The sequence below is a fragment of the Nematostella vectensis genome, chromosome 1, assembly GCF_932526225.1.
Source record: "Nematostella vectensis chromosome 1, jaNemVect1.1, whole genome shotgun sequence".
NCBI lineage: Eukaryota > Metazoa > Cnidaria > Anthozoa > Actiniaria > Edwardsiidae > Nematostella > Nematostella vectensis.
In genome coordinates this window covers 5,489,193-5,512,915 of record NC_064034.1, presented here as the reverse complement: position 1 = coordinate 5,512,915, position 23,723 = coordinate 5,489,193, and the positions used below count along the sequence as shown (strand labels likewise).

The following is a 23,723-nucleotide window of genomic DNA, read 5'->3' as shown; positions in this document are numbered from 1 at the left end:
ATATTGCTTTTGACGTCACTGAAGTAGTACCCAGGCTACGAGTAAGCCCCCACAGGGAGCCAGCTAAGACTTGTTTCAAAATGGCGCGGGAAATGTTCTTACCCGTTCTGGTGTTGTGAGTTGAAATCTTTTGGTTTAATCTGGTGAGTATTTGCATAATATCATAGAATAAAAGTATATTTTTTATTATTAGTTTTTGCTTTTTTCGTCTACCAAGATGAAATACTCTTCTTGACTGATTTCAAACCTCAAATTCTTCTTGTTGGTTTCATTTATTTTAGAAAATTCATACAAACAATGCTGGGAAATGCTGTTAGTGTTGTGTTGCAGTTGTAGTTTTTCTACATAATTTTGGTGTGGTGGTCTTTGGCCATGCTTTTTTGTTGGAATTCCAGGGAGGGGGATTCAAAGCTGTACTTAAGTATTAAAGTTATATCATTTCGTTTTAAAAGTGTCGTAAATAGGTAATCAGTTTCGCTATCCAGTGTTCCTACAGGGTAGCGACAGTGTTGAATAACGTATGCGCATGCGCGTGTCCTGGCGAAAACAAACAAAATCTCAGTGTTGAATCGTTCGAGTAAAGGTATGAAAGGCTGACTTCGGTCGCTGTTTTGACTTACTGTACAGCATTAAAACCATACTGTACAAAAGATAACAGATTTGTTTGATAATGAGGGAGTCATAAAGAAAATTTTACCCTTAGGTTTAATCTAGTTTTCTTAGCATTCGCAAAAATGTGACAGTTCGCCGGTAAAACGCTGCCATTTCAAAACAAAAAGGCTGGTTTAACCGTGTGGTACTGGAACTAGTCTTGCGTTTTTCAGCACCGTCCAGGGTAGCAATATTTGACTTGTTTCGTTTCAAACTAATATCAAATTGCTTTTCTGTTGCTGTTGTAAATAGGTATAACTAGAAAGACTGCAGACAAGCTGTAGCCTGATTACTACCTATTGTTCACACACTATACTATTAAAACTATTAATACCACTCCTCCCCCATCCGATTCAGTTTTTTTTGCTATGACGAAGGGCTAACGTTCGAAACATCAGAGCAACTACTCTGTTTCACAGAGGTGTTTAACATATCTTATCAACCTTGTGATGATTTATATGTTTTTAATAGGGTATGGTCTCCTTCAGCCATGAATAGGGTTCCTAATTTACCCAGGAAGAGAGATTCTTGGTCTGTTTACATACTGCTTGTACATTTACCTGGCATCAATACAGCACTTTCCAAATACTACTGTGCAAGCTATGTTGAATGGTGTTGTGATGTTTGTTGCATGTGTTTAGTTTAGTTTAGTTTATTGACTTTGCCCACGGAGAAAAAAAAATACACATACATAATACGTTATACATGAGAAACAGAACATAAATACATACAATAACGAAAGGGCAGGGTATCCGCCACAGCTAGGCCAATTACGGCGGGCATGTGGGCGTCTCCCCTTTTTGATTGACACTTATGCAAATCCTTGCTATAGCTGTATGTTTTATTGTTGCAGCATTTCACAATGACTCCCTAGAAAACTTTGACTCTGTTCTCAAGTTGCTGAAACAATGTCACAGAAGCAACAAGCTTTATCCCGGCTCTCCATGCCTGCTATCAAACTTTTTGTCAATCAAGTACAGCACTGCCAACAAGTATCTGATCGAGGCTCATCTCCCCTCTATGAGTGGGTATGCTGTGGTATATCTGGCCAGGAGGGTCTTGGACTGAGCCAAGTTTGGCTTCAGGGCTACATTGTCAAATTGTTTGACGATAACAATGACTTCTTACTCGATGATGGCACTGGTGTGGCTCATATCACAGGCGTGAATAAGCTAGTAAAGAATGTCTTGTTTAAAGAAGGTGTGTACAATATAAGGGGCTTCCTTACAGATAATCATTGTCCCGTGGAATTTAAGTATGGAAGTGAGGTTTTGCAATTTGTTTACCAAATTATCACATTTCAAGCCCTTTGAAAAGCTTTAATGTTTTCCCCAAGCTTTGATGAAAGGAGCCAACAGTTGCATCAGGGCTGCAAGCAAAATACAAAACCCCCCTTTTGCCCTCAAATTACATTGTCTGGGTAAACATTGGTAGATCCAAAATGTTTTCTTTTTGCTGTCTTATATTTCTTCATATTTTATAAGAACAATTTCTGAAAAGGGGGAATAGCGACACACTCTGCCCACTCTTTGATCAGCCCACAAATAGGGCATAATACAAATAGATTGTTTCCATGGAATACACTCATTAAGCACCAAAACATTCTAATGTCTAAGGTTCAGGATTAAACACATTATTATTATACATCTTTAATTTAATAGAGTAATTCACATTTCTTGTCCACTGTGGTGCCACTGGAATAGCCATAATGGAGTCTATTACTCATTGATAGTATCTCTCCCAGTTTAAACACAGGGGCGTAGCCAGGCCCCCACCTTCTAGCAGCCAAAAATACTGTAAATGTATGAGAAATTATCTAAAACACAGAAAAAAAAATGCCTTGTAAGTGCCTTAGGGCCCCCTCCTGTAAAAAATCCTGGCTACCCAGCTGAAGGTTTTGGTTCACAGGGATACAGAACGATGCCACAGGGACTTAACCAGAAGGAAGGTTCCCTAATTTCAACCAACATATCAAAGAACTGTGAACAAGCATATTCAAAGGTCTCTTTTCTGCTCTTTTATCTTCAGGAATGTATGTGATGATCGCAGGGCAATTAAAGACATTATCATCATCAGTTGGTCACCCACTTGTCCGAGTATTGAAGATATCTGATCTGACAAAAAGCTCCCTAGCAGAGCCACACTGGATTCTAGAAGTCATTGACAGTCAGATTTACACAACACAGTAGCAATGGAAACCTAGTGAAGCTGGCAGGCACTCTGCTACTTTATGTGGAGTTCTACTATGACAATGTGCCTACTAAATCTGGACTAGATGCAGACGGTTCAAGTGGAAGAGGTGTGGTTAAAAATTTAAGCCTTTTCATTTAAAGGTTCCAAGATCAGCTGACGGGTTACAGTATTTTACGGTATTGGTCAAGTTTTAATCTAAGCCCCCTCCCTACCCACACTCCTTTTGGCAGTTGTGTGGTATGGAGGGTTTAATAATTTCACATGCGGCAATCAAGTACAATGGATAAAAATATCATATTTCTATTGTATCTAGACAGCGCGAATATTGTACTTAGAGAGGGATTACTTTGAAATAAAAGATATGATGATATATTACGTGTATACACAAAAGGAAACTAATAGACAATCGAAAACATCGATGTATTCCTGTTTTCTTCTTGAGACATCCGTAATAGCCTAAAAAAAATAGGCTGTGAGGTCAAAACAGCCGTGGGAACAGATTAGATTTACAGTTTGGAACACAATGTCTGGTATGAAAGCTATCTGCTGGAATCAGACAAACAAATTCGCATTGATAATTACGTATTTTGTTACGTTCCACTCAAATAGTTCAATTGCCATTATTTTTCCTTGAGAAAATATAGCAGTTCGAAAGATCTGAAGAAGATCTGTCATTTCTATGGGATATCCAACTATTTTCACGCTTCTGAAATACTTCTGCTAATTGAGATCTCTAAAGCCCCTGCAAGTACAATTACTATTCGCAATGGTTTTGACAAAGTTTACCTTTCCACTACAAAATTTTCCACTTTTTCCAAAAAAGGGTTTTGAACACGATGTAACCTCAAGCGCAACACAAGGGATGTTAGACTTTTACTGGCGCACGGGGACGGCATTTTCTTGCGCTAATATATCTTCGTTTCTCGTCAAATTAAACTGCTAGCAACATCTACTTTACAACTTACTGATATTTCATGGCTTGTGTCTGGTGAAATGTGAATTTGTCAGTGTGAAATAGTTTCTTGCTTTCCTGGTAGTGGTTTCGAAAGTGTCTCGCGCGGACTTTTATGAAAATTTTCTGATTGATAAATTGCTGGTATGTTTTCTTTGAAGGCAGATATGGCTATTTGCTTTTATAAAAAAAAAATACGCGAGTTGCTAGGCTTTTAAAATGGGTTTACTCAGGGTTGTTAAGTACTAGTCAATATTTGACCATCCAACACTGTTAGATTTGTAAACACTGACATCCGACTGACACTCCTTCCCGGGTAACGCAACAAAACTGTCGCCTTAGTTAATTGATGTTTTCTAATCTCCTTACAAATCTCCACACGCAGTCAGCTTTAAAAAGCACTTGGCAGTCGGTGACCCTGTCGCCTTAGAAATCACAGATCCAAACACAGTTGCACACCGCTCGCTTTGGTATGCAACTGGAAATGAAACCAGCAGAGGACATGGCGGCTAGACCTCGGGCAAGCTCTGGGTCCAGCTTATTCGGGGGAGCTCTTTCACATAAATTGAGTAACATCAACCGAGGCAACTTTCAGCTGAGCCACTTTGCTTGCCCTGTCGATCACGCTGAACAGTCTTCCGTCGCAACAAGTTCGACACATACACACAGGCCTCGAGCCGGAACTCTTCGAAGCTTGCGCGGTGATGTCTTAGTCTCCAATACATACAAGATGGTGCCAGACAAGAAAATAGCTTGTGATAAAATACGTGATGTTATACGAAAACATCTCCGATTCTTGGAGACTACAGAATATGAAGTCAACCGCTGTAGAGAAATCTCGAAATTGCTCTCAAATAGAATCCTGAAAGACTTAAAATTGTTAGGCTTTCCCCGATATAAGTTTGTATCTTCTGTGTGTATTGGTCAGATGCTTGGGCAATCTGTTAGGATTGCAAGCCGGTGTGTTTGGGACACAGAATCGGATAACTTTGTTTCTGAGAGTTACGAGAGCCTTTCACTGTTTGCAGTTGGCACTGTATTTGCTGTTTACAGGGAGTAATCCACTAGCAACAGAAGTAAAGAATCAACACGTCTAAGGGCTCTTCATTAACCAAAACAAGCGAATTCTTTGATTTCACCTTATCAGATTTTATCTGAAATATCCATGGAACGCGAAGCCTTCATGAAGCACTTCTCAAAACCTGGGGGTCTTTCATTCATGCATTGACACTGATAACACTACCCATTGTTTTGTGACAAGGGAACATTAAAAAGACAATAATAATTACAAGGATAATAAATGGCATATCCAAAATGAAAGGGAATTTTTCTATAATTTTGTAAACTCATCGCGGGGTATCAAAAGGTCGAGGAAGAAGATGCTGGAAAATGATCCGAAAGAAAATCTGCTATGTTGTATTTTGAAAACATATTTGCACTGCCACAATCTGAAAAAAAATTATCAACCATCCTTCCATTTTACCGAATGAACAATATCGAAACTTTGATAAGATAAAAAAGAAAATATTTTCATTTATTATTACGGTTGGTTTATCTATTTCTAAAAAAAATTAATATTGTATATATTATAAAAAGAGGGGTTGTAAATTTTAAATTCATATTGAAAATATTAAATCCATGTTTAACTTTAATATGTTACTTGTTGTCAAAAGTCCCTGTGGTTTCGTGATATTACTGACACGAACCGTCAGCCCTGACAATTATTCAGATTTAGCAGATAAATAAATGAAATTGTGAATTCCGAAGGCATCTACTCCCATCGCACTATCTTTCCCCTTTTTAAAATTATTCTGCCCTAAAAGTAAACAAATAAATTAAGGCTTTAAAAATTTTTTTTACCATTGAAGGTCCAATTTCCCCCCTCGTTTCATATAATGTCGTTAAGAAAATGGCACCCGTACGTCTGCTTTTTTAGCGATTATGTAGTGTCGCTAAACCAAATCACAATATTGTTGATCGTAAGTATACTTTGCTACTCCCGTGTGACTGTATTGTAGAGTTCTGTGTTGGTAGTGCTGTTATTATTACTGATGCGTTTATTGTTGTTGGGAGTAACATACCGATCCGCTCTACCGCCAAGCGCGCTTCGCTTGAGTTGAAATGTTATGAAATTTGATGACTGACCCCACTTATCCCTTATCGTACCCCTCTGGCGGATTCTCGTTGTGCAGTATTGTGTGCTTCTCGTGTGTCCGCTACCGCTGACAGAAAACATCGCGGAAATTCTCATGATGTCATACACGATATTACTCTCTGGAATTCTCGGAAACGTAAATATATGATAGCTCGTCTGCGATATTTTAACATCCCTGGTATTTTTTTTTTTGTTACTTTTGAGCATTGTAGTATATTAACGCAAAGACCTCCACTTCCCTCATAATGCTACTGATATGATATGGGATAGGCTCTAGGGGGCCTTAGCTTGATACCTCGTTATATACGGTTTTCGGTCGTTTCTCCGATTTGTTAGGACTTTGTTGACCATGTCTTACGTGGGCGGGAGGAGGTACACGAAGTATAAGAAAGATCTGAAACCCCTGACCCCCGAAATCAGCCTTTCTTAGTTTCCCTGTCAGGGTTAATATCGCTACACTGTACTGTGCATAGATATTGATAGCCTGTGTATACCCTGTTTAAAGAAAGGGCAAACCAGTACTTTCAATGAACGAGATAACCTCCACCCCACTATTTCCAACCTGGAAAGTATAAGAATACAGTAATGACCAATAACGTCTCCGGTACTTCCACCAATGGAATTGAACTAGTACCAGGTCTCCTCGGTCCTGTGACCCTTTCGTCAAAGCGAAGTCGTGTGACGCCAAAGCGTTGGCAGCCAAATTAGCAGATGTCATGATGAAGCCACTTCTATCTGTGTTTATATGGCTCTTGGTGCTCGTAGCCGTTGGCGAATCTTCAGGTGGGTATCTGTCATCCATGTAACCTCGATTGGTCTTCCCTTAAGTTCTCTATCCGCTACATAGAATCTGCGGCGCTTATTGTTATACTTTATTTACCGTGTAGCACCGTCTTAAATGACATCATCTTACTATCTATTCATTATTATCTAATAAAATCCTTGCAAGATCTCAAATGTTTTGTTGTTAGATTTGTTCTTTATCCGGTTTTTGTTGCTGTAACCATGCGCCTACCTTCGACTAAAAATAGCCGTTCAATGCGCTTTTGGAATATAAGGTCAATCATCAAGGCCAACAAAAAGGCGGGCTATGAAGCAGATGAAGATGACTTCATCTATCTGAATATAGCATAACCCTACTTTGGTTATACCTTAGTAAAGTTGTTTGATGAACAGATCCTATGTTTTTATCGAGCTAAAGAGATCCATACAGCATATTCTTTCTTCTTAGACTCATGGAGGTCACTCGCTTCACGCGGAGAAAAAGTAAAGCCGTGTTACCAACTATTCTCCTATTCTGCCATTTGGTTTTTGGTTGATCCACAACCCTTTGATAGGCCACCAAGAAAATAATATCCAAATTAATGGTACTTTCACTCTATTTAATATCGACAGATACAGTATGCTATGGCGACTATGGGTGCTTTTCTTCCGCACCTCCATTCGACTGTCTTTATATGGAACTTCCCCAAACTCCGTTAGAAATCGCGACGAGTTTCACCCTCTTTACACCAGAGATGCAAGCGGGAGAACGTCTTGATCCCAAACGACTAGCGAGGAACTCGACTGCTTTTCGCGGCGATCGTAAACTCGTCTTAATTATCCACGGCTTCATGCAGAGCGGGAATGTGTCCTGGATACGCGTCATGCGGGACGAGCTGCTCAAAAGAGAACCCATGAACGTGATAACCGTAGACTGGCAATCTGGAGCGGACGGGCTAAATCTGTACCACGTGGCCGCTGGAAATACTAGGGTGGTGGGAGCACAGCTCGCCGAACTCATCACTACCATACAACGCGTTTTCGACTTTGATTTGCGCCGTGTGCATTTGATTGGGCACAGTCTAGGTGCGCATGTGGCTGGGTACGCGGGAGAGAGGCTGTCTGGGAAGGTCGGAAGGATAACAGGTACGGTCCTTTCCAAGAAATACACCACGCGCTCTCAGATGATGCCTTTTGGGGGTTTATAAACTATCGAAGACGCACTGGATTTAGCCAGATTATGCAAACTACCAACCCATACAAATCGTGGCGTGGCCAGGAGGTGTGCTAAATAAAGGGGTGCCCTTCTCCTACCGAGCTAGTCCAACCCCCCCCCCCCCCCCCCCCCGCTTTTCTTTTATGGTACCTTGTTTTTCTTTATATATACCCTGTAATTAAATTGTTCTTAATCAATTGTAGAGCGTCTGATTATAGTTGTGCTGATGAATACTTAGGCTTGGATCCGGCACGCCCCGGCTTCGACGTGAGCCACGCGGCCGTGAGACTGGACCCTAGCGACGCTTTATTCGTTGACGTCATTCACACAGACGCTGGCACTAATTTTTTGGAGGGGAGCCTGGGGTTGAGTAGACCATGTGGTAACCTGGATTTTTATCCAAATGGCGGGAAGTCTCAGCCTGGCTGCACCTACATCAGGAACGTACAAGGTAGTGGTTATTAAATTGTGCACGCTCATCCAATTCCTGAGACATTGGATGCTATATATGGGAATACAGATAACCTAGGGTGGGACAGCTAGAGAGGAGAAACAATATGACGCAATTCAATTAAATACAATTTATTTGTTTCCTTTTCCAATATTTTTAAAATGTACTCGCGTCGTCAATAATAGGAACCCTAAGCAAGGACGACGACGACGGCTAGTGCATTGAGATCGACAATCGTTTAATTTCAAACTTTACTGCAATTGAATAAGCAAAATATTAGGACCAGAAACAGATGAAAATAAACTAAGGACATTGGCAAACGATGGCGTCCCCAACTGACCCCGTTATCGTCGTCTTTGGCTAAACCGCTCTCTGGCTCCCGTCATGCAAACACTCAGAATTGCATTTGGCGTGTTTGGAAAGCGTTTCAGTGTTAGCCAATAAAACGCTTGAAAGATTTTGAATGGCGGAAGAAGGAAATCGCCGGCGAGAGTTCGCAGAGATATTTAAAAGATCAGTACCATTTTTTGTTCCATATCTAGACGTACTTGCAAAGATACGTAGCATGCGCAACGTACCAATTGCGTGGCTCTTCGCGTGCGATCACATGAAGGTAATCAACTTCTTCACCGAATCTATAAACAGCGCATGCGCTAATCTCGCAATGCCTTGCGACTCCTGGGAGGACTTCAAAGAGGCCCGATGCTTTGGTTGTAACGGAGCGTGCGCACGTATGGGATATGACGCTGACCAGAACGCTCCAAATGTCACAGGAAAGTTCTTCATGTTAACTACAGCAGAGCCCCCATTTTGCAGTAAGTTTAAAATTTGATTAGGTTCCTTTCTCACCTATCCTAGGAGACTCTCCAGGGAGAACTATCTCTCGTATGCTTCTGAAAATCAGGCATTTTTTCACACATTCCGAAACCTTTTAGAACAAGGAAGCTCTGAGGAGCAAGCTCAGCAGGGCGTTTCCATGTTTCCAATGGTTTAAAAAAAAACTCCCTCCCCTGAAGTCGCCCATGTCCCCATGCCAGAGTTATCATAAGGAAAACAAGGCTGCTTAAGTATTGTAATGGATGCGGTTGTTTCTTTCTAGCACCGCCGTACAGCTTTAGTGTTGTACTGTCTGGTCTGAAGCCAGGTTCTAGTCTTTTCTTTGTGTTGACAAGCAAGAAGATAAAGATCACACTCATCGGTAGTGAAGGCTCAGTAATATTACCCAAACCGGTGTGAGTATTACTCTGACCCGGGGGGGGGGGGGGATGGGGGGGGGGGGGAAATTCCAGAAAAGTAGACGGGGTGATCCAGGCGTCACATCTTTAGGGTATAAATTACGACCAACTGCCATCCCTTAGGTGTTGAAGGATTTTTTTCAGATTTTGCTATCTCTAAAGGTATTTCTAAGGGTATATTTAACGTTTTTTTCCGATTCTGTTATCTCTTAGGGTATAAAATTCGACCAATTGCTATCTATTTTTAAAGGGGTGTTTACATTTTTTTACATTCTTTTATAGAATAATTCCAAAGACGTTGTCATTTCAGGTATTTGGATGATCTGGGCTCCGTGGAGTCTGGTCGGGTCAGTCTGATAGTTCCGAGTAAGGTCAACCCAGGAAACCTCGTCAAACTAGTGTTGCAGTACATTGGACAGGCACTCTTCATCGACAGAGTGACAGTGCGCGACGAAAGACGACGCACGTGAGTAGCAGGACACCTGGGAAAGGCGTACCAACGCACTCAATAATGACTGACGAACTAAGCATAGTGAATGTGCACGTGAGTAGCAGGACACCTTGAAAAGGCGTACCAACGCACTCAATAATGACTGACGATTTAAGCTGAGTGAATGTGCACGTGAGTAGCACCTGAGTAGCAGGACACCTTGGAAAGTCGTACCAACGCACTCAGTAATGACTGACGAACTAAGCTTAGTGAATGTGCACGTGAGTAGCACGTGAGTAACAGGACACCTTGGAAAGGCGTACCAACGCACTCAATAATGACTGACAAACTAAGCTAAGCTTATGTATGGTAGTTTTGGGATAGTTAGGGTGTATTAGTGGATTGTTGGTGTTCATAGTTTGGGATAGTTTAGTGTGTAGTAGTGGGTTTGAGGATGTTCATAGTTTGGGATAGTTTAGTGTGTAGTAGTATATCCAGAGTGTTAGTAGTTTGGGATAGTTCAGGGTGTATACGTGGATCGATAGTGTACATGTTTAAGTTTGGGATAGTTTAGTGTGTATACGTGGATTGATAGTGTACATGTTTAAGTTTGGAATAGTTCAGGGTGTATACGTGGATTGATGGTGTACATGTTTAAGTTTGGGATAATTCAGGGTGTATACGTGGATTGATGGTGTACGTGTTTAAGTTTGGGATAGTTTAGTGTGTATACGTGGATTGATAGTGTACATGTTTAAGTTTGGGATAGTTTAGTGTTTAGTGTGAAGTAGTAGATCCTTAGTGTGAATCGACTTTCAATAACAATCATTGAATATGCGCGAACATTCAATAGCATCAACGGACATTAAATAACGCAATTGGGCATTCATTCGAATGGAAGGAACATTCTTTTACATGCAATCGAAAATTCAATTACGCGTTTGAACAATCAGAAGCGTTTATTGACAATCAGTTGTAAAAATAGAAAATTCATTTGTGCTATTATTAGTGCTATTATTGCTATTGTCTGAAAAGGCTTGTTGATTGTCGTTGTTTATGTTAATAGCACTAATAAATTTTCTACTTCGTCATTTTGTTCTATTTTGTCCCTTTCCTGTTATTGAACAGCAAAAGGTGTATCAGTGGATAGCAGATTGCGATAGGGGGAGGAACGTGGTATGAGTAGACCAAACGTTTGTGCTGATATAGACCGTTTATTGTGTTCTGATAAAAATTCCGTTACATTGCAGATACACGGCGTGCTTTAACAAAACCATTTACTCCTTTTACACATACTCGACGTACAGAGTCCCGCTGACCATAGGGTCAGACTGCAAGTGAGCAAAGTATACATTAAACGAGGTTAACTCGCTGTGCATTTATTTCAAGGATACAAGCCTTTCACCGCCTTGAGTTATTTAGACTCAAGTGTTTAAAATCTTTAGCAAATAAATATGAGAAGGAATAAAAAGTATGTAATCTCTCTTCTTCTCAGTGCCTATTATTGGTATAATAATTATCAGTTACCAAGAGACCATGATATAAGAGAACGAATCCCCGTGGCCCATGATGTCGTCCTTGAAAGCTATTTTTAGAATGCGCGAGCTTGTCAATTATAGCATCTATATATGGTTCGTCGCGCCATATTTGGTCATGGGCACCTCGCGAGCTAGTACATTTTCACAACAAACTTTTTTCCCTTTGCACTTTTTACTCTGTTCGCTACCTGTTTTTTATCCTTTTAGCTGCTCCTCATAGCTAATGATCACAATGCTACTCGTAGGGTGGTGTACTGGTATCTGTTAAGTTATCAGATGTTAAGTTATCTAAATGTTATATAAATAATTGAACGGGAAGACGTCGAGGAGACGGCGAATTTGGAGTTCATTCAAGATGCATCGGGCTGACTCCTAAAAAGTTCTTTATCTCTGCAATTCGGTGAGATAGAATCCTAGGCATTATCAGAATCTATGTTATGTATTTAAATACAAGAAGGCCCTTTGATCTTCAATATTTTTAGATGAATGAAATTCAATTCTTCACGCAAATGTTCAAAAATCATGTCACTCAAGAAACCCTTGTCACTGTAATAAAGATTTTCTTAATTATAAACACTTGAAATCTTTTATTTGTGAAATACATGTTTTAATAACCAAAATATCGGTGTGAATATAATGGTATTAAGTTTGGTATTAAGTTTGGTGTTAAGTTTGGCAGAGTCGATTTCCAGTTTTTGGTGTATGGTATTAAGTTTTGGATGTATCTCCTTCATTAAAAAAGAATTGGAAGAGAATTGTGTGTTGTAAACACAAATTTCTGATTGATTGTTGTGTGTGTGTGTGGGGGGGGGGGGGGGAGGGGGGGTGGGAGTGGGGGGGGAGGGGTGGCCCCCCTCTGTACACCCGCCGCCCCTGTGTATGCGCCTGTGGAAACCATGTGTGGTAACACGCAATGCATTATGGGTATCATATATAAATGAGCAAATAAGCCTAATGAGCAAATTGAAACTAAGATTGGAAACTGAATTATTGTGAAGGCTAAAATAATTTTTCAGAGTGGGCAGCCTTATTTGAAATAAGTATGTATTTGTGCTAAAGTGCAAAATTTCCATTAATTGGTGGTATCTTTTATTCTAACTCGATAAAAATATATTTTAACTACTATAAAAATTCTACGAAAATTCTGAATATGCCATTGTTGTCAGTTTTGGGGGGCCTACGGTTTATTTAAGAATGCGCCATTAGAGACCATAGCTAGCATAAAAAGAATCTCACTATGTCACATGGATCGTTTGGTTCATCCGCTTGGCTTAACCCAGATCCAACCACCTAGGTGAAGCTACTGTTTTTATTTTATTTTCAATATTGAAATAACTTTGAAAAAAAAAATCATCGTCCATGGACTATTTCATGGATTAGAAATAGAATGAACCGGACGTTATTATTCATGGATTGGAATCCACAACAATATTTTAAATTATCTAGAGTTTGTAATTGCAATGCACTCTTAGTGTTCTGGTTGTTATAATCTTGCGCTATATACTAAAAAAAAACACACATCGGAAAAAGAGTCTTCAAATCATCTTGTACAAACTGGATGTAACTGATAGCGTAGCTAACTTCTAGAGTGTACAGCCCAACGGCGGCCTCCTCACTTTTCCCTTGGTTCCTCCTTTTCCTTATGATTTGTTATCAGGGACAAGAAGACGTTTAACAACTTTTCGCATAATGGCGCTGAAATAAAATGAATTCCCTGTTTAATATATAGTTATTACAAGATTTAAAAAAACTACATCAATACTGATATCTAGCTTTTGATTTTTGTTATGCCTGGTGCACACTAGACATATCGACATAGGCCTGTAGGCACGCGCACTGTTATGTTCAAGCGAAAATGGTACGACATAAAGACATGAACCCGACATAAAGACATGCACATGTCTTTTTCTCTTATGTCATGATGTCCATGTCGTAATGTGAGTGTTAAAAGAGTGCGTGCGCCCATGTCGTTACGTCACTAGTCTGCATCAGGCGTAAACAAAATCAATATCGAAGTTCAAGATGTATAACGTTGTCCTCGAGTCTATCCCCTGTGTTTCTTATAGCAATAAACTTACTTTATTTTCTTTGTTTTTCTTGTGCATTGCTAAGATGGATGAATACAAAAAAAAGCGAAGACAGAAAATCCATTTTAAAGATGTCCTGACTGGAACGTCACGGCAATACAAACAGAGAAGAGTAAGGATTCCACGACTGCCAACCGTGACCTGTTGTTTTGAATTTTAGCAACTTCAACTCTAAAATTGAAGCCAAATTAAAATCTATTTTAATTAGGATTTAAAATAGATCTATTTTATAAGTTCCTAAGTGAAAATCAAAAGCAAAGTTCACGGTCGGACGGTCGTCCGTAGAAGAGCCTGGAACTAGCTTCTTCCATTCATTGCTACAAGCAGTGATGGCTACTTCAACAACACCGACCGAGAACTCGCAAAGCGTCGGCGTCGTGTCTTATAAAATCCCTGAAGATTTCCCTGTCATCGATGGCGTCACCTATTATCCGGGGATGACCCAAGAACTGCTCGATGAGCTGACAAATCTCCCCGTACAAGACGGAGATGTGTTTGTAGCCTCTTATCAAAAGTGCGGTGAGTGGGGAATTTGACCCGGGCTTCGAAAAAACAATCCCTCATTTGGAACAACATAAACAGTCTTGCATTTACAACTTACTTTAATTTAAAAAATCATATTACAGCAGGTTTATTTCACTTTTATAAGTTCATTTATTGGAACTGGAACGCTGGAACTAAAAGTAACGGACAAAGAACATCATTAATTCATTCATTCGTTCATTCGTTCATTCGTTCATTTATTTATTTATTTATTTATTTATTTATTTATTTATTTATTTATTTATTTATTTATTTATTTATTTATTTATTTATTTATTTATTTATTTATTTATTTATTTATTTATTTATTTATTTATTTATTTATTTATTTATTTATTTATTTATTTATTTATCAATCTTGTTTAAAAAACTGTCTCATCTGTATCAATTTGTCTCATCTCTAGACAAATTGAACTCACAATGAATTTTCATATGATTCAAGTTTTTATAAACATTTGGCTCTGAGTTCTCCCAGAATGTATTGTATATTTGCAATGATTTTTACGCTTTCCATGTTTACACTCTTTTTTTTTATTAAAACGTCAAATTTCCAGTTGAGGCTGGGCCGTTCTTATTTTTGGGACAATTTAAGGCTGAATATGTTCTTAACGATGTTCTTAAATTTTGGTGTATATAAAAATATCAAACCCAATGAATTATTAGGAAGAGAATAACACAATGATCAATAGCAATGATAAGGTTGTTACTTTAAGCACAATTCGATTCTTCATTAAAAAACGCGTCAGGACTAAAAAAGAAAAAAAAATTCTGCTTCTGGGCCTCGGCATGTTCTTAGCATGTTCTTAAAATTTGGTGAAATCTCAGGCTGGACGTTCTTATAAAAAAGGTTTTTATAAAAAAAAGAGTGTATGACAGGACTTCACAGGCTTGTGTTTTTCTAAAACACTTTGTAAAAATTTGCATTCTAGAGGACCTTGGAATGTTTTTCTTTATATAGCTGCGAAGAAAGCGCCTTACAAGTCGAGATTTATGTAAAATACGGGTGATTTGTTTCTCTGGTATCCTGCTATCCTGCTTAATAATTATCACGCACATGGCGAACATTATGCACTCGAGCAGCATGCTGGGGATAGTCAGTAATATACACGAACTTTCCATATCGAGATCGAAAATTGTTGGACAGGGGTATCGATCTCCTCGTCTTTTCATAGCTAGGCGGATGTCACAAGATTTTGAGCCTCTCACCCGCTCACCCACATAGTAGTAGAAATTACAAGGTTTTTTGCGGGTTATCTCCGGGTTTACCTCGCTATCAATCTTATGTATTTAAGAATGTTGGTGAAGCAAATATTAAAAAATGCATTGAAATGTATTAGATTGTTTTACGCGATGCTTTCACCGTAAAGATGACATATTCGTAGTCCATCATACCCTCCTTTGCAGGCGTCCTAGAGGGCTTTTATCGATTTCGGACTTCCTGTGGCTTGATCAAGAAAGAGCGGGGCCCTGGGAGTGAGGAAGACCGTTTTCTTTAGGTCCCCTCCCCTCGTCCGGCTTCTAGTTCTGGTTCAACTCGATCTCAGTCCCTCTATTCCATGAATAGTACCCGCAGAAAGCCCAATTCATAAAAATACTGAAAAAATAAAATAAAAACACTTACTCGAGATGCCTGCGGATGCTGAGGCTAGCCTAAATTTTGGTTCTAGCTTTCTGGTCGCGTTGGTTTCATTGTGGTTGTGAGCTATTGCCTTTGATTGTTTGAAGAAAAAAAACGACGCAAAGTTTTGGCGCTTTTTTTCTGCAACGCGGGCGAGACTTTTCATGATTGTATAAAGCCAGAAACGTCTTCAGCTGTTGTTCTCTTTTCGCGTGCTTGTCATGCACATTGCAAAAAGGCCAAACAGGCAACAAGAAGATATAACCAGGAGAACAGTCGCAAATAAGTAGATAATTGTAGCGACTGTATTAATGGTTTTGTGTTCTTTATTCTGGACTTGTAGTGACTCGAATACATTGCGATAGTGTCGTCCCAATCTTGTGGGTGGTTTGACGGCTCTTCCACTTCGTATTACTATTGTGCCAGCTTGGGGTGTTGGTTCGTCGTGGTAGCGTCTACCTTGGCCTGTTCCTGTATTGTTTGGTTTGTTCTTTGTTCTTTGTTCTTGGTTTTTAACAGGCCGGGGCTTGGATTCTTGTAGATGCACCCGGTCACGTCGCAGACCTGCTCCGTCTGGAGTAATGTCGTATTTGTGAAGGCCACAAAGGGCTAAAGAAATCGGAGCGAGCAAACACACAATCAAGCCGCTTCTACACGTTTCTCGTGATGTGTAACACAGGAAACCCACATACAATTGTCCTGCATACACTTAGCCTGAGTATCACTTCCCTGAGGACCTGATACACTACAAGAAACCACCAATTATGATCTTGGTTCTTTGAGTCGTTCTCTGACAGTAGCCGGCGTCCACTTTTGAGTTACACTTTAAAGTGTACATTGACGTCTTGCCCGGGTCTTGCCCGGGGATTGAGTGGTTTTGATTTGGTTTCGATCGTTATGGTTTTTCAGCAAGTCTGCTCATTGCGTCTTTATCTAAAGCTTGTGGGGCGTTAGAGGGGCACAAAAGCGCTATGTTTGGATCGTTTGGCGCGTTTCTTTTGACTTTTGTAGTAGCATCTTCACCGTCTTCACCTGGCTTATGGGGCCCTTATGATGTAACCGTTGCTTCGAGGGTAGATGGTGGAGCTAGTGACCAGCCGAAAACCGTACTTTTACTCAAATTTTTTGAACTCTCTGCTGTTGTCTGATCTCACTACTGTTTAAATTCCGTTGCTCACTGACTACTTGTTTCGGCATTCCAATGATTTTACTAGCTTGCGATAGTGCTCTCCAACAAAGGAACAATAGGCGGGGCACGCTTAAGAAATCGAAATTATCTATGCAAAGGACAGTTTTTCATTTATAACAAGGTGGGCTCTACAGCCAAGAAAGGAAATAATTCTATTCTCTTTCGGGCTCGGCTTCATAACCCTCTGTTTTCATATTACTGTGAAATACTATCCCTTAATCGGGTTTTTCTCAGAGTACCGACAATATAACCAGTAAACAGTACACAGATGACAACACAATAGCTTAACCACCAACCTCTCCAGCTTCAGGTACCCCCCTCCCCCCAACCAAAACTGGCACCCCCTTCCCTCCCCCCTAATTTATCACAAGATTTTGGATCGCCTGGAATTGACAGCTATGTTAATTTCAACACTCCGACGAGTAAAGAGTAAAACATCCTTAGGATTGACCTCCATTTTCTAAAGTGTTCTTGGTACTTCGCAAGACGAAAGAAAAAACGAAGCAAAATCCATACGTCGCTACGAGACTTCTCGCTATCTCACGCTATCGGAAATAACCAATAAGCTATCAGATATATGATAGCGTCGATAATATTGAGAACGTGGTCTCACGTGGTTGAGGTAACCAATGAATAAGAAGTATCGCCTATGGCGCAAGGGTTCTTGGGAATTGCATTGTGCAAATCGCAAGACGACAGAAAAAAAAGCATTTTATGGCTGGGCTACCACAGGTATCCCAGTAAAAAGGTTTTTTTTTTAAATTTGGGCTGTTGTGGCGTGTTCAAGAAAGAGTGGGGCCTGGGTAAGGGGAAAGAGAAATTTTGTCCCCCCACCCCCCCATCTTCCGGCTCCCGGTTCAAACTCGCCACAGGAACCCCAATTCATAAAAAAAAATACAAAAACACTCGAGATGCCTGCGGAGGAAGCTAGGCCAATTGCATTTATAGCATTTTAAGAACGTCAACTGTACTAACCATTAGAGGTGACGGGGAGGTTTTTTTTGCGGTTTTTCAAGACTGTGTAGTTGCCCAAAATGGTTGTTATTGTTGTTTTTCTATATAACAATGTCGTTAGATTCTTTTATCCCGCGCTTTGTTCTATATTTACCACTCATTTCCATACCACCAACATGAAAACTGCCCCCATGTCCGCTGCCTATGGGTAGGGAGTGTAAGGAGAATATTCATTTTTTGCTCGTGGTTATGGTTTTATTTTCCAATTTCTCTGTATTGGCCTGTGGCATTCAAAGCAACCGGCAAAGTGGCAGCGAATGCATTTTATATCTTGATTATTTATCTTTTTTCCTTATCTACATTTCCTCTTTTTCAGGGAATACATGGACGTCAGAAATCTTGTGGCAAATATACAACGGTGGCGAGGTCGATAAAACAGACATGGTAAAACGGATACCTTTCCTGGACTCCCAACTAACAAAATTGCTTCTAGGAGTTACTGACACCACGACAGAGTTCTACAAAAAGGTAGCACCTCCGCGAATCTTCAAGATCCACTCCCCATATCGTGTGGCCCCGAAGGGAGGAGGCTTAGCTGCTAAGCCAAAGTATATCTACGTCATCCGTAATCCCAAGGATTGCGCCGTTTCTTATTACCATCACTGCAGGAGATGGAAACCTTACAAATGTGATGTTACTTGGGATGAGTTTTTTGAGGCGGTCATAAATGGAGTTGGTAAATACATTTGAAATGATTATACATGCACAATACGTTTATAACATAAATAAGCCTCGATTTATTTTACGACAGCGGAAAATGGGTCGTGGTTTGATCACGTGCTCGGCTGGTGGGAGCATCGAGACGATCCCAACATCCTCTTTCTTAAGTACGAGGACATGAAGAAGGTATGTTTATCAATCTCAACATTCTCTTCCTTTAGGGCCTATGGTACTATCTTTTGATCCGTTGCTAGGGAAATTTGTTTGTTTTATTAAAGCTTCTGTTTTTTGTCAAATCTCTTGGAACTTTGAATAACGTAAAGCTGTCAGCTGACCCCTCCCATGGTCACGTGACCCAGAACAGAAAAACGTGTCGGAGAAGCTACTGTTCAAATTTAACATCATATTTTTTATGGGAATATTTAACATTACTATTTTCTAAAACTTCACGCATCTGATTTGCGAACTTTTGAAAGCGAGAAATGGCGAATTTTTACTTGTTCTTCGAAAACTACATATTTGGTAATAACTTTTTCATTTCTTCAAACATCAAAAATCCCATGCGCTAAGTTGTTAGAAATGGTAAAATCAATGGTTTGAGTTGAAAAAATCACAATTGTTGTAAAATGTTCAAAATTAAACTGGAATTTCGAAGAAAATAAAATTAAAAAAAAAAGACTTGACCGGGTAGTCGAAGGTGCTAACCACTTGGCCACAGAATCAAGTTGGAGGGCGAGCAGCGATTTTAGTCTATTCAATTGAATGTAGCGCTTTTCCTAGCAACGGTGTAGCAACGGTGTTTCGTAGCAACGAGACAGTACCACAGGCCCTAAAAGCCGCATTGTCACCAGTTTGCTTCTGTTAGATTACCTAACAATTTCCGATGATTTTTAACGGAAAACACGAAAAATATCTCAAAATTGTAAAAACAGTGGGTCTGTTGGAAGTTGGCTTGTTAAACAGTATGTTGGTATGGAGTCGTTATTTCGAGCTTTGGAGATGAGCACTCGTGGCTTTTAAATTTAGAAAGGGTTCCTTCCTTCACTTCAGCAACTTTAAAGTTATTCTTCTTGTATATATTTAAAATAGCCATTTAATAAATAACTTATTGACCCCGTACTGAGAAATCTCGGCCCTCGGGCTTTTTGTACAGACCGAGGCAGCAGACCTCGCGCTCGTTTAATACGTAGTATATATAGCATCCGAATTCTCTTACTAAAGGAAGATGATAAGCTCATAATATCTCAACAATTACATATCTGTACTGTACATTGAACTGCATTCTTATTTCAGGACCTGCATCATGCCGTGAGACAAATCGCGTTGTTTGTGGGCAAATGTCTTACTGAAGAGGCTCTCAATAGAATTGTCCGCCAAACCAGCTTTGATGCAATGAAAGGCGGTGAACAGTTCTACGAGAGTCCGTTTATGAGGCCGTTTATTGCACCTGGTGCTTCAAGTCATATTCGAAAGGGCCAGGTTGGCGACTGGCGTAACTACTTTACGGAGGAACAGAGCAGACGAATGGATCAACTGTACGCAGAAAGAATGACAGGGAGTGGGCTAGACTTGGAGTTCGATCCAACGCCTGAATGAACAGTGCGTGCGAAAACAAGTCCAAGTTTAGTTGTGAAATTGTTAGTGTAAATTTCTTTATCAATATAATGTCGAAGCCTTTGTAGTTATAGTAACAAAGACGTCAATTGTCTAAACGAATTAGATGGTCAATCTCTCAACTTTAATTATAAGCTATTCAAAAAAGTCATTGTTTTCTATTAAAATAAAGAATTACCCATCCTGTGACAATTCTTCTTGGACCATTACTCATTTTCCTTCGCCCCTTCATGTCCACCATGTAGTTGTATAGCAATTTATGAGCGTTTACCACGATGATTTAAGCTAGCTTTGAGACCTCGCTAGCAGGAAACTTCATGAGCCTTCGAGACCTCTGCTAGCGGTAAACTCCATGAGCCCTCAAGACCTTGAGCCCTCGGCCCCTAGACTGACGAACTAAGGTTAGTGAATGTGACCTTGTTTTGGATTGATGGTGTTCATAGTTTGGGATAGTTTAGTGTGTAGTAGTATATCCAGAGTGTTAGTAGTTTGGGATAGTTCAGGGTGTATACGTGGATTGATAGTGTACATGTTTAAGTTTGGGATAGTTTAGTGTGTATACGTGGATTGATAGTGTACATGTTTAAGTTTGGGATAGTTTAGGGTGTATACGTGGATTGATAGTGTACATGTTTAAGTTTGGGATAGTTTAGTGTTTAGTGTGAAGTAGTAGATCGAGGATGTGGGTAGCTGGTTGGTATAGCTGGTAGACGATATGGATCCTTGTATAAGGGATAAAGCGACAGGTGGTGGTGTTCGTACCTCTAGACATACGCTGACTTCTGGGTTAGTATTAGTGGATAGCAGATTGCGATAGGGGGAGGAACGTAGTATGAGTAGACCAAACGTTTGTGCTGATATAGACCGTTAATCGTGTTCTAATGAAAATTCCGTTACATTGCAGATACACGGCGTGCTTTAACAAAACCAATTAATCCTTTTACACATATTCGACTTACAGAGTACCGCTCACAATAGCGTCAGACGGGCAAGTGACTCGCAGAGGATAAGGATACAAGCATTTCACCGCCTTATAATAGTTATTTTAGACTTGAAGGCAAGTCTAAAAGGAATAAAAAGTATATTATCTTTCTTCATTCCAGTGCCTATATTATTGGTATAATAATTATAAGTTTTAACTTAAAAAACCTTACACGTTTCAGTTCTTCATCTTTACTCTAGAACAGGCGCGTACCCAGGTTTTTTTGGGGAGAAGGGAGCTTCATAAGTATCACATGGAAAATGGATGGTATTTGACAATCCTTCAATAGGAAACGACCTACTTTCGGCGGCCGATGTGTGTGTGTAAGGGGGGGGGAGGGGTGGCCCCTCTCTGTACGCCCCCCGCCCCTGTGTGCGCCTGTGGAAACCATGTGTGGTAACCCGCAGTGCTTCTTGGGTATCATATATAAATGAGCAAATAAACCTAATGAGCAAATTGAATCTAGGATCGGAAACTGAATTATTGTGAATTAAAACAACTCACTCTCACGAGTCAAATATCTAGTTTGAAAATCAAGCAATAAACCAAAATATTTCAGCTTTGTTATGATCACGTTAATTTTTTAGATTCCATTTTAATTAAGCTCCCGTAAGCGACCAACACCTATTGTTCAAGTTTTTGGCGCCCAGTGGTCGCTTATGAGAGCAAGCTCTCGTAAGAGACCAGCTCCGTTAACGACCACAATTTTCAGTTCCCAAGGTGGTCGCTTACGAGAGCTTCAACTGTACATACATGTATTTGTTCTAAAATACAAGATTTCCATTTCTTTGTGGTATCTTTTATTCTAACTTCGTTAACAAACATTCTGAATATGCAAGTTGTTGCCAGTTTTTGGGGGCCTACGGTTTATTTAAGAATGCGCCATTAGAGACCATAGCTAGCATAAAAAGAATCTCACAATGTCACATGGATCGTTTGGTTCATCCGCTTGGCTTAACCCATATCCAACCACCATTTTCAATATTGAAATAACTTTTTTTTTTTAATCATCGTCCATAGACTATTTCATGGATTAGAAATAGAATGAACCAGACGTTCTTATTCATGGGTTGGATTCCACAACAATATTTTAAATTATCTAGAGTTTGTAACTGCAATGCACTCTTACTGTTCTGGTTGTTATAATCTTGCGCTATATACTAAAAAAAAAAAAAAAAAAACACATCGGAAAAAGAGTCTTCAAATCATCTTGTACAAACTGGATGTAACTGATAGCGTAGCTAACATCTAGAGTGTACAGCCAAACGATGGCCTCCTCACTCCTCTTTCCCTTGGTTCCTCCTTTTCCTTAGGATTCGTTATCAGCCGACGGGAAGACGTTTGACAACTTTTCGCATCATGTCGCTGAAATGAAATGAATTCCCTGTTCAATATATAGTTATTACAAGGTTCTTTAAAAAAAACTGCAGTGAGAATATCGACATAAAGACATGATCCCGACATAATGACATGGACACAACGACATAAGAGAAAAAACATGTTTTTTTTCTTTTTCCTTTATGCCATTATGTCCATGTCGGAGTTAAAAAGAGTGCGCGCGCCTATGTCGTTTTTGTCACTAGTGCGACACCAGGCATGAACAAAAACAAAATCAATATCGAAGTTCAAGATAATAATATAATATATTAATAATAATATGGATTTATATATCGCCCTTCTCCTATAGATCCAAGGCGCTTTACAGTTTTAATATTATGTTAAAATAATAATTAAAAATTCATTACAATATATATCAAATAGATAATAAAAAGACAAAATAAAAAGTAAAAAATTTAGTTATGATACATAACTAAGATCATGAGAATCAATCATTAAGAATCAATTGTCGAAGACGCGTTTAAAAAGGAAGGTCTTGATCTTGGATTTAAACATACTCAATTCTTTACAATTGCGTAGTTCTAGTGGGAGGGAGTTCCATATGGCTGGTGCACTCACGGAAAAGGCTCTTGAGCCGTAGGTCTCAAAAGGTTTAAAAGAGGGCTGTACTAAAAGAGACTTATTTGAAGAACGATGACTGCGCTTTGGTTTATAAGGAGTTTTAACCTTTTAAAAAAGGTCTTTCATATAGTCTGGAGCGGTTTTATTTAAGGATTTAAAAGTTAAAAGGGAGTTTAAAATCTATTCTTTCTCTGATGGGTAGTCAGTTTAAGGTACGCAGAACAGGAGTGACGTCATCGTATTTGCGGGTTCCTGTAAGAAGTCGCGCTGCAGAATTTTGAACATATTGTAGTTTAGATATTTGCTTTTGATCAAGGCCAGTGATAAGAGAGTTACAATTATCTAGTTTAGAAGAAATAAAAGCGTGTATAAGAATCTCGCAGTGATTAAAGGAAATAAACTTCCTAATTTTAGCAATATTTCGTAGATGAAAAAAGGAGGATTGGAATATTAAAGTTACTTGTTTGTCCATGG

General features: G+C 39.6%; 4 protein-coding genes across 7 annotated transcripts in view; 3 read left to right on the top strand and 1 right to left on the bottom strand.

Annotated features, from left to right (window-relative positions):
* Positions 1-33: 33 nt before the first annotated feature.
* LOC5510643 lies at positions 34-3,261 on the top strand. Its single transcript, XM_001631042.3, has 3 exons — positions 34-143; positions 1,505-1,851; positions 2,680-3,261. The coding sequence occupies exons 2-3, from the start codon at positions 1,560-1,562 to the stop codon at positions 2,838-2,840; spliced, it is 453 nt and encodes a 150-aa protein (XP_001631092.2). The 5' UTR covers positions 34-143; positions 1,505-1,559; the 3' UTR covers positions 2,841-3,261.
* Positions 3,262-6,535: 3,274 nt separating this feature from the next.
* On the top strand, positions 6,536-11,529 carry LOC5510644 (pancreatic triacylglycerol lipase). Its single transcript, XM_001631044.3, has 7 exons — positions 6,536-6,734; positions 7,347-7,859; positions 8,168-8,380; positions 8,923-9,195; positions 9,480-9,612; positions 9,926-10,081; positions 11,296-11,529. The coding sequence occupies exons 1-7, from the start codon at positions 6,668-6,670 to the stop codon at positions 11,384-11,386; spliced, it is 1,446 nt and encodes a 481-aa protein (XP_001631094.2). The 5' UTR covers positions 6,536-6,667; the 3' UTR covers positions 11,387-11,529.
* A 2,281-nt stretch (positions 11,530-13,810) lies between these two features.
* Positions 13,811-20,489, top strand: LOC5510673 (sulfotransferase 1C4). Its single transcript, XM_001631045.3, has 4 exons — positions 13,811-14,189; positions 18,351-18,710; positions 18,786-18,880; positions 19,988-20,489. The coding sequence occupies exons 1-4, from the start codon at positions 14,000-14,002 to the stop codon at positions 20,288-20,290; spliced, it is 948 nt and encodes a 315-aa protein (XP_001631095.2). The 5' UTR covers positions 13,811-13,999; the 3' UTR covers positions 20,291-20,489.
* A 1,584-nt stretch (positions 20,490-22,073) lies between these two features.
* The window catches only part of LOC5510674 (transient receptor potential cation channel subfamily V member 5), a 38,871-nt gene continuing 37,221 nt past the window's right edge, over positions 22,074-23,723 (bottom strand). For all 4 annotated transcript variants that reach the window (XM_032379820.2, XM_032379822.2, XM_048724399.1 and 1 more), the window contains one exon: positions 22,074-22,655. In XM_032379820.2, the coding sequence (XP_032235711.1) occupies positions 22,613-22,655 (43 nt within the window). In that variant the 3' untranslated portion in view covers positions 22,074-22,612. The remainder of the gene's footprint in view (positions 22,656-23,723) is intronic.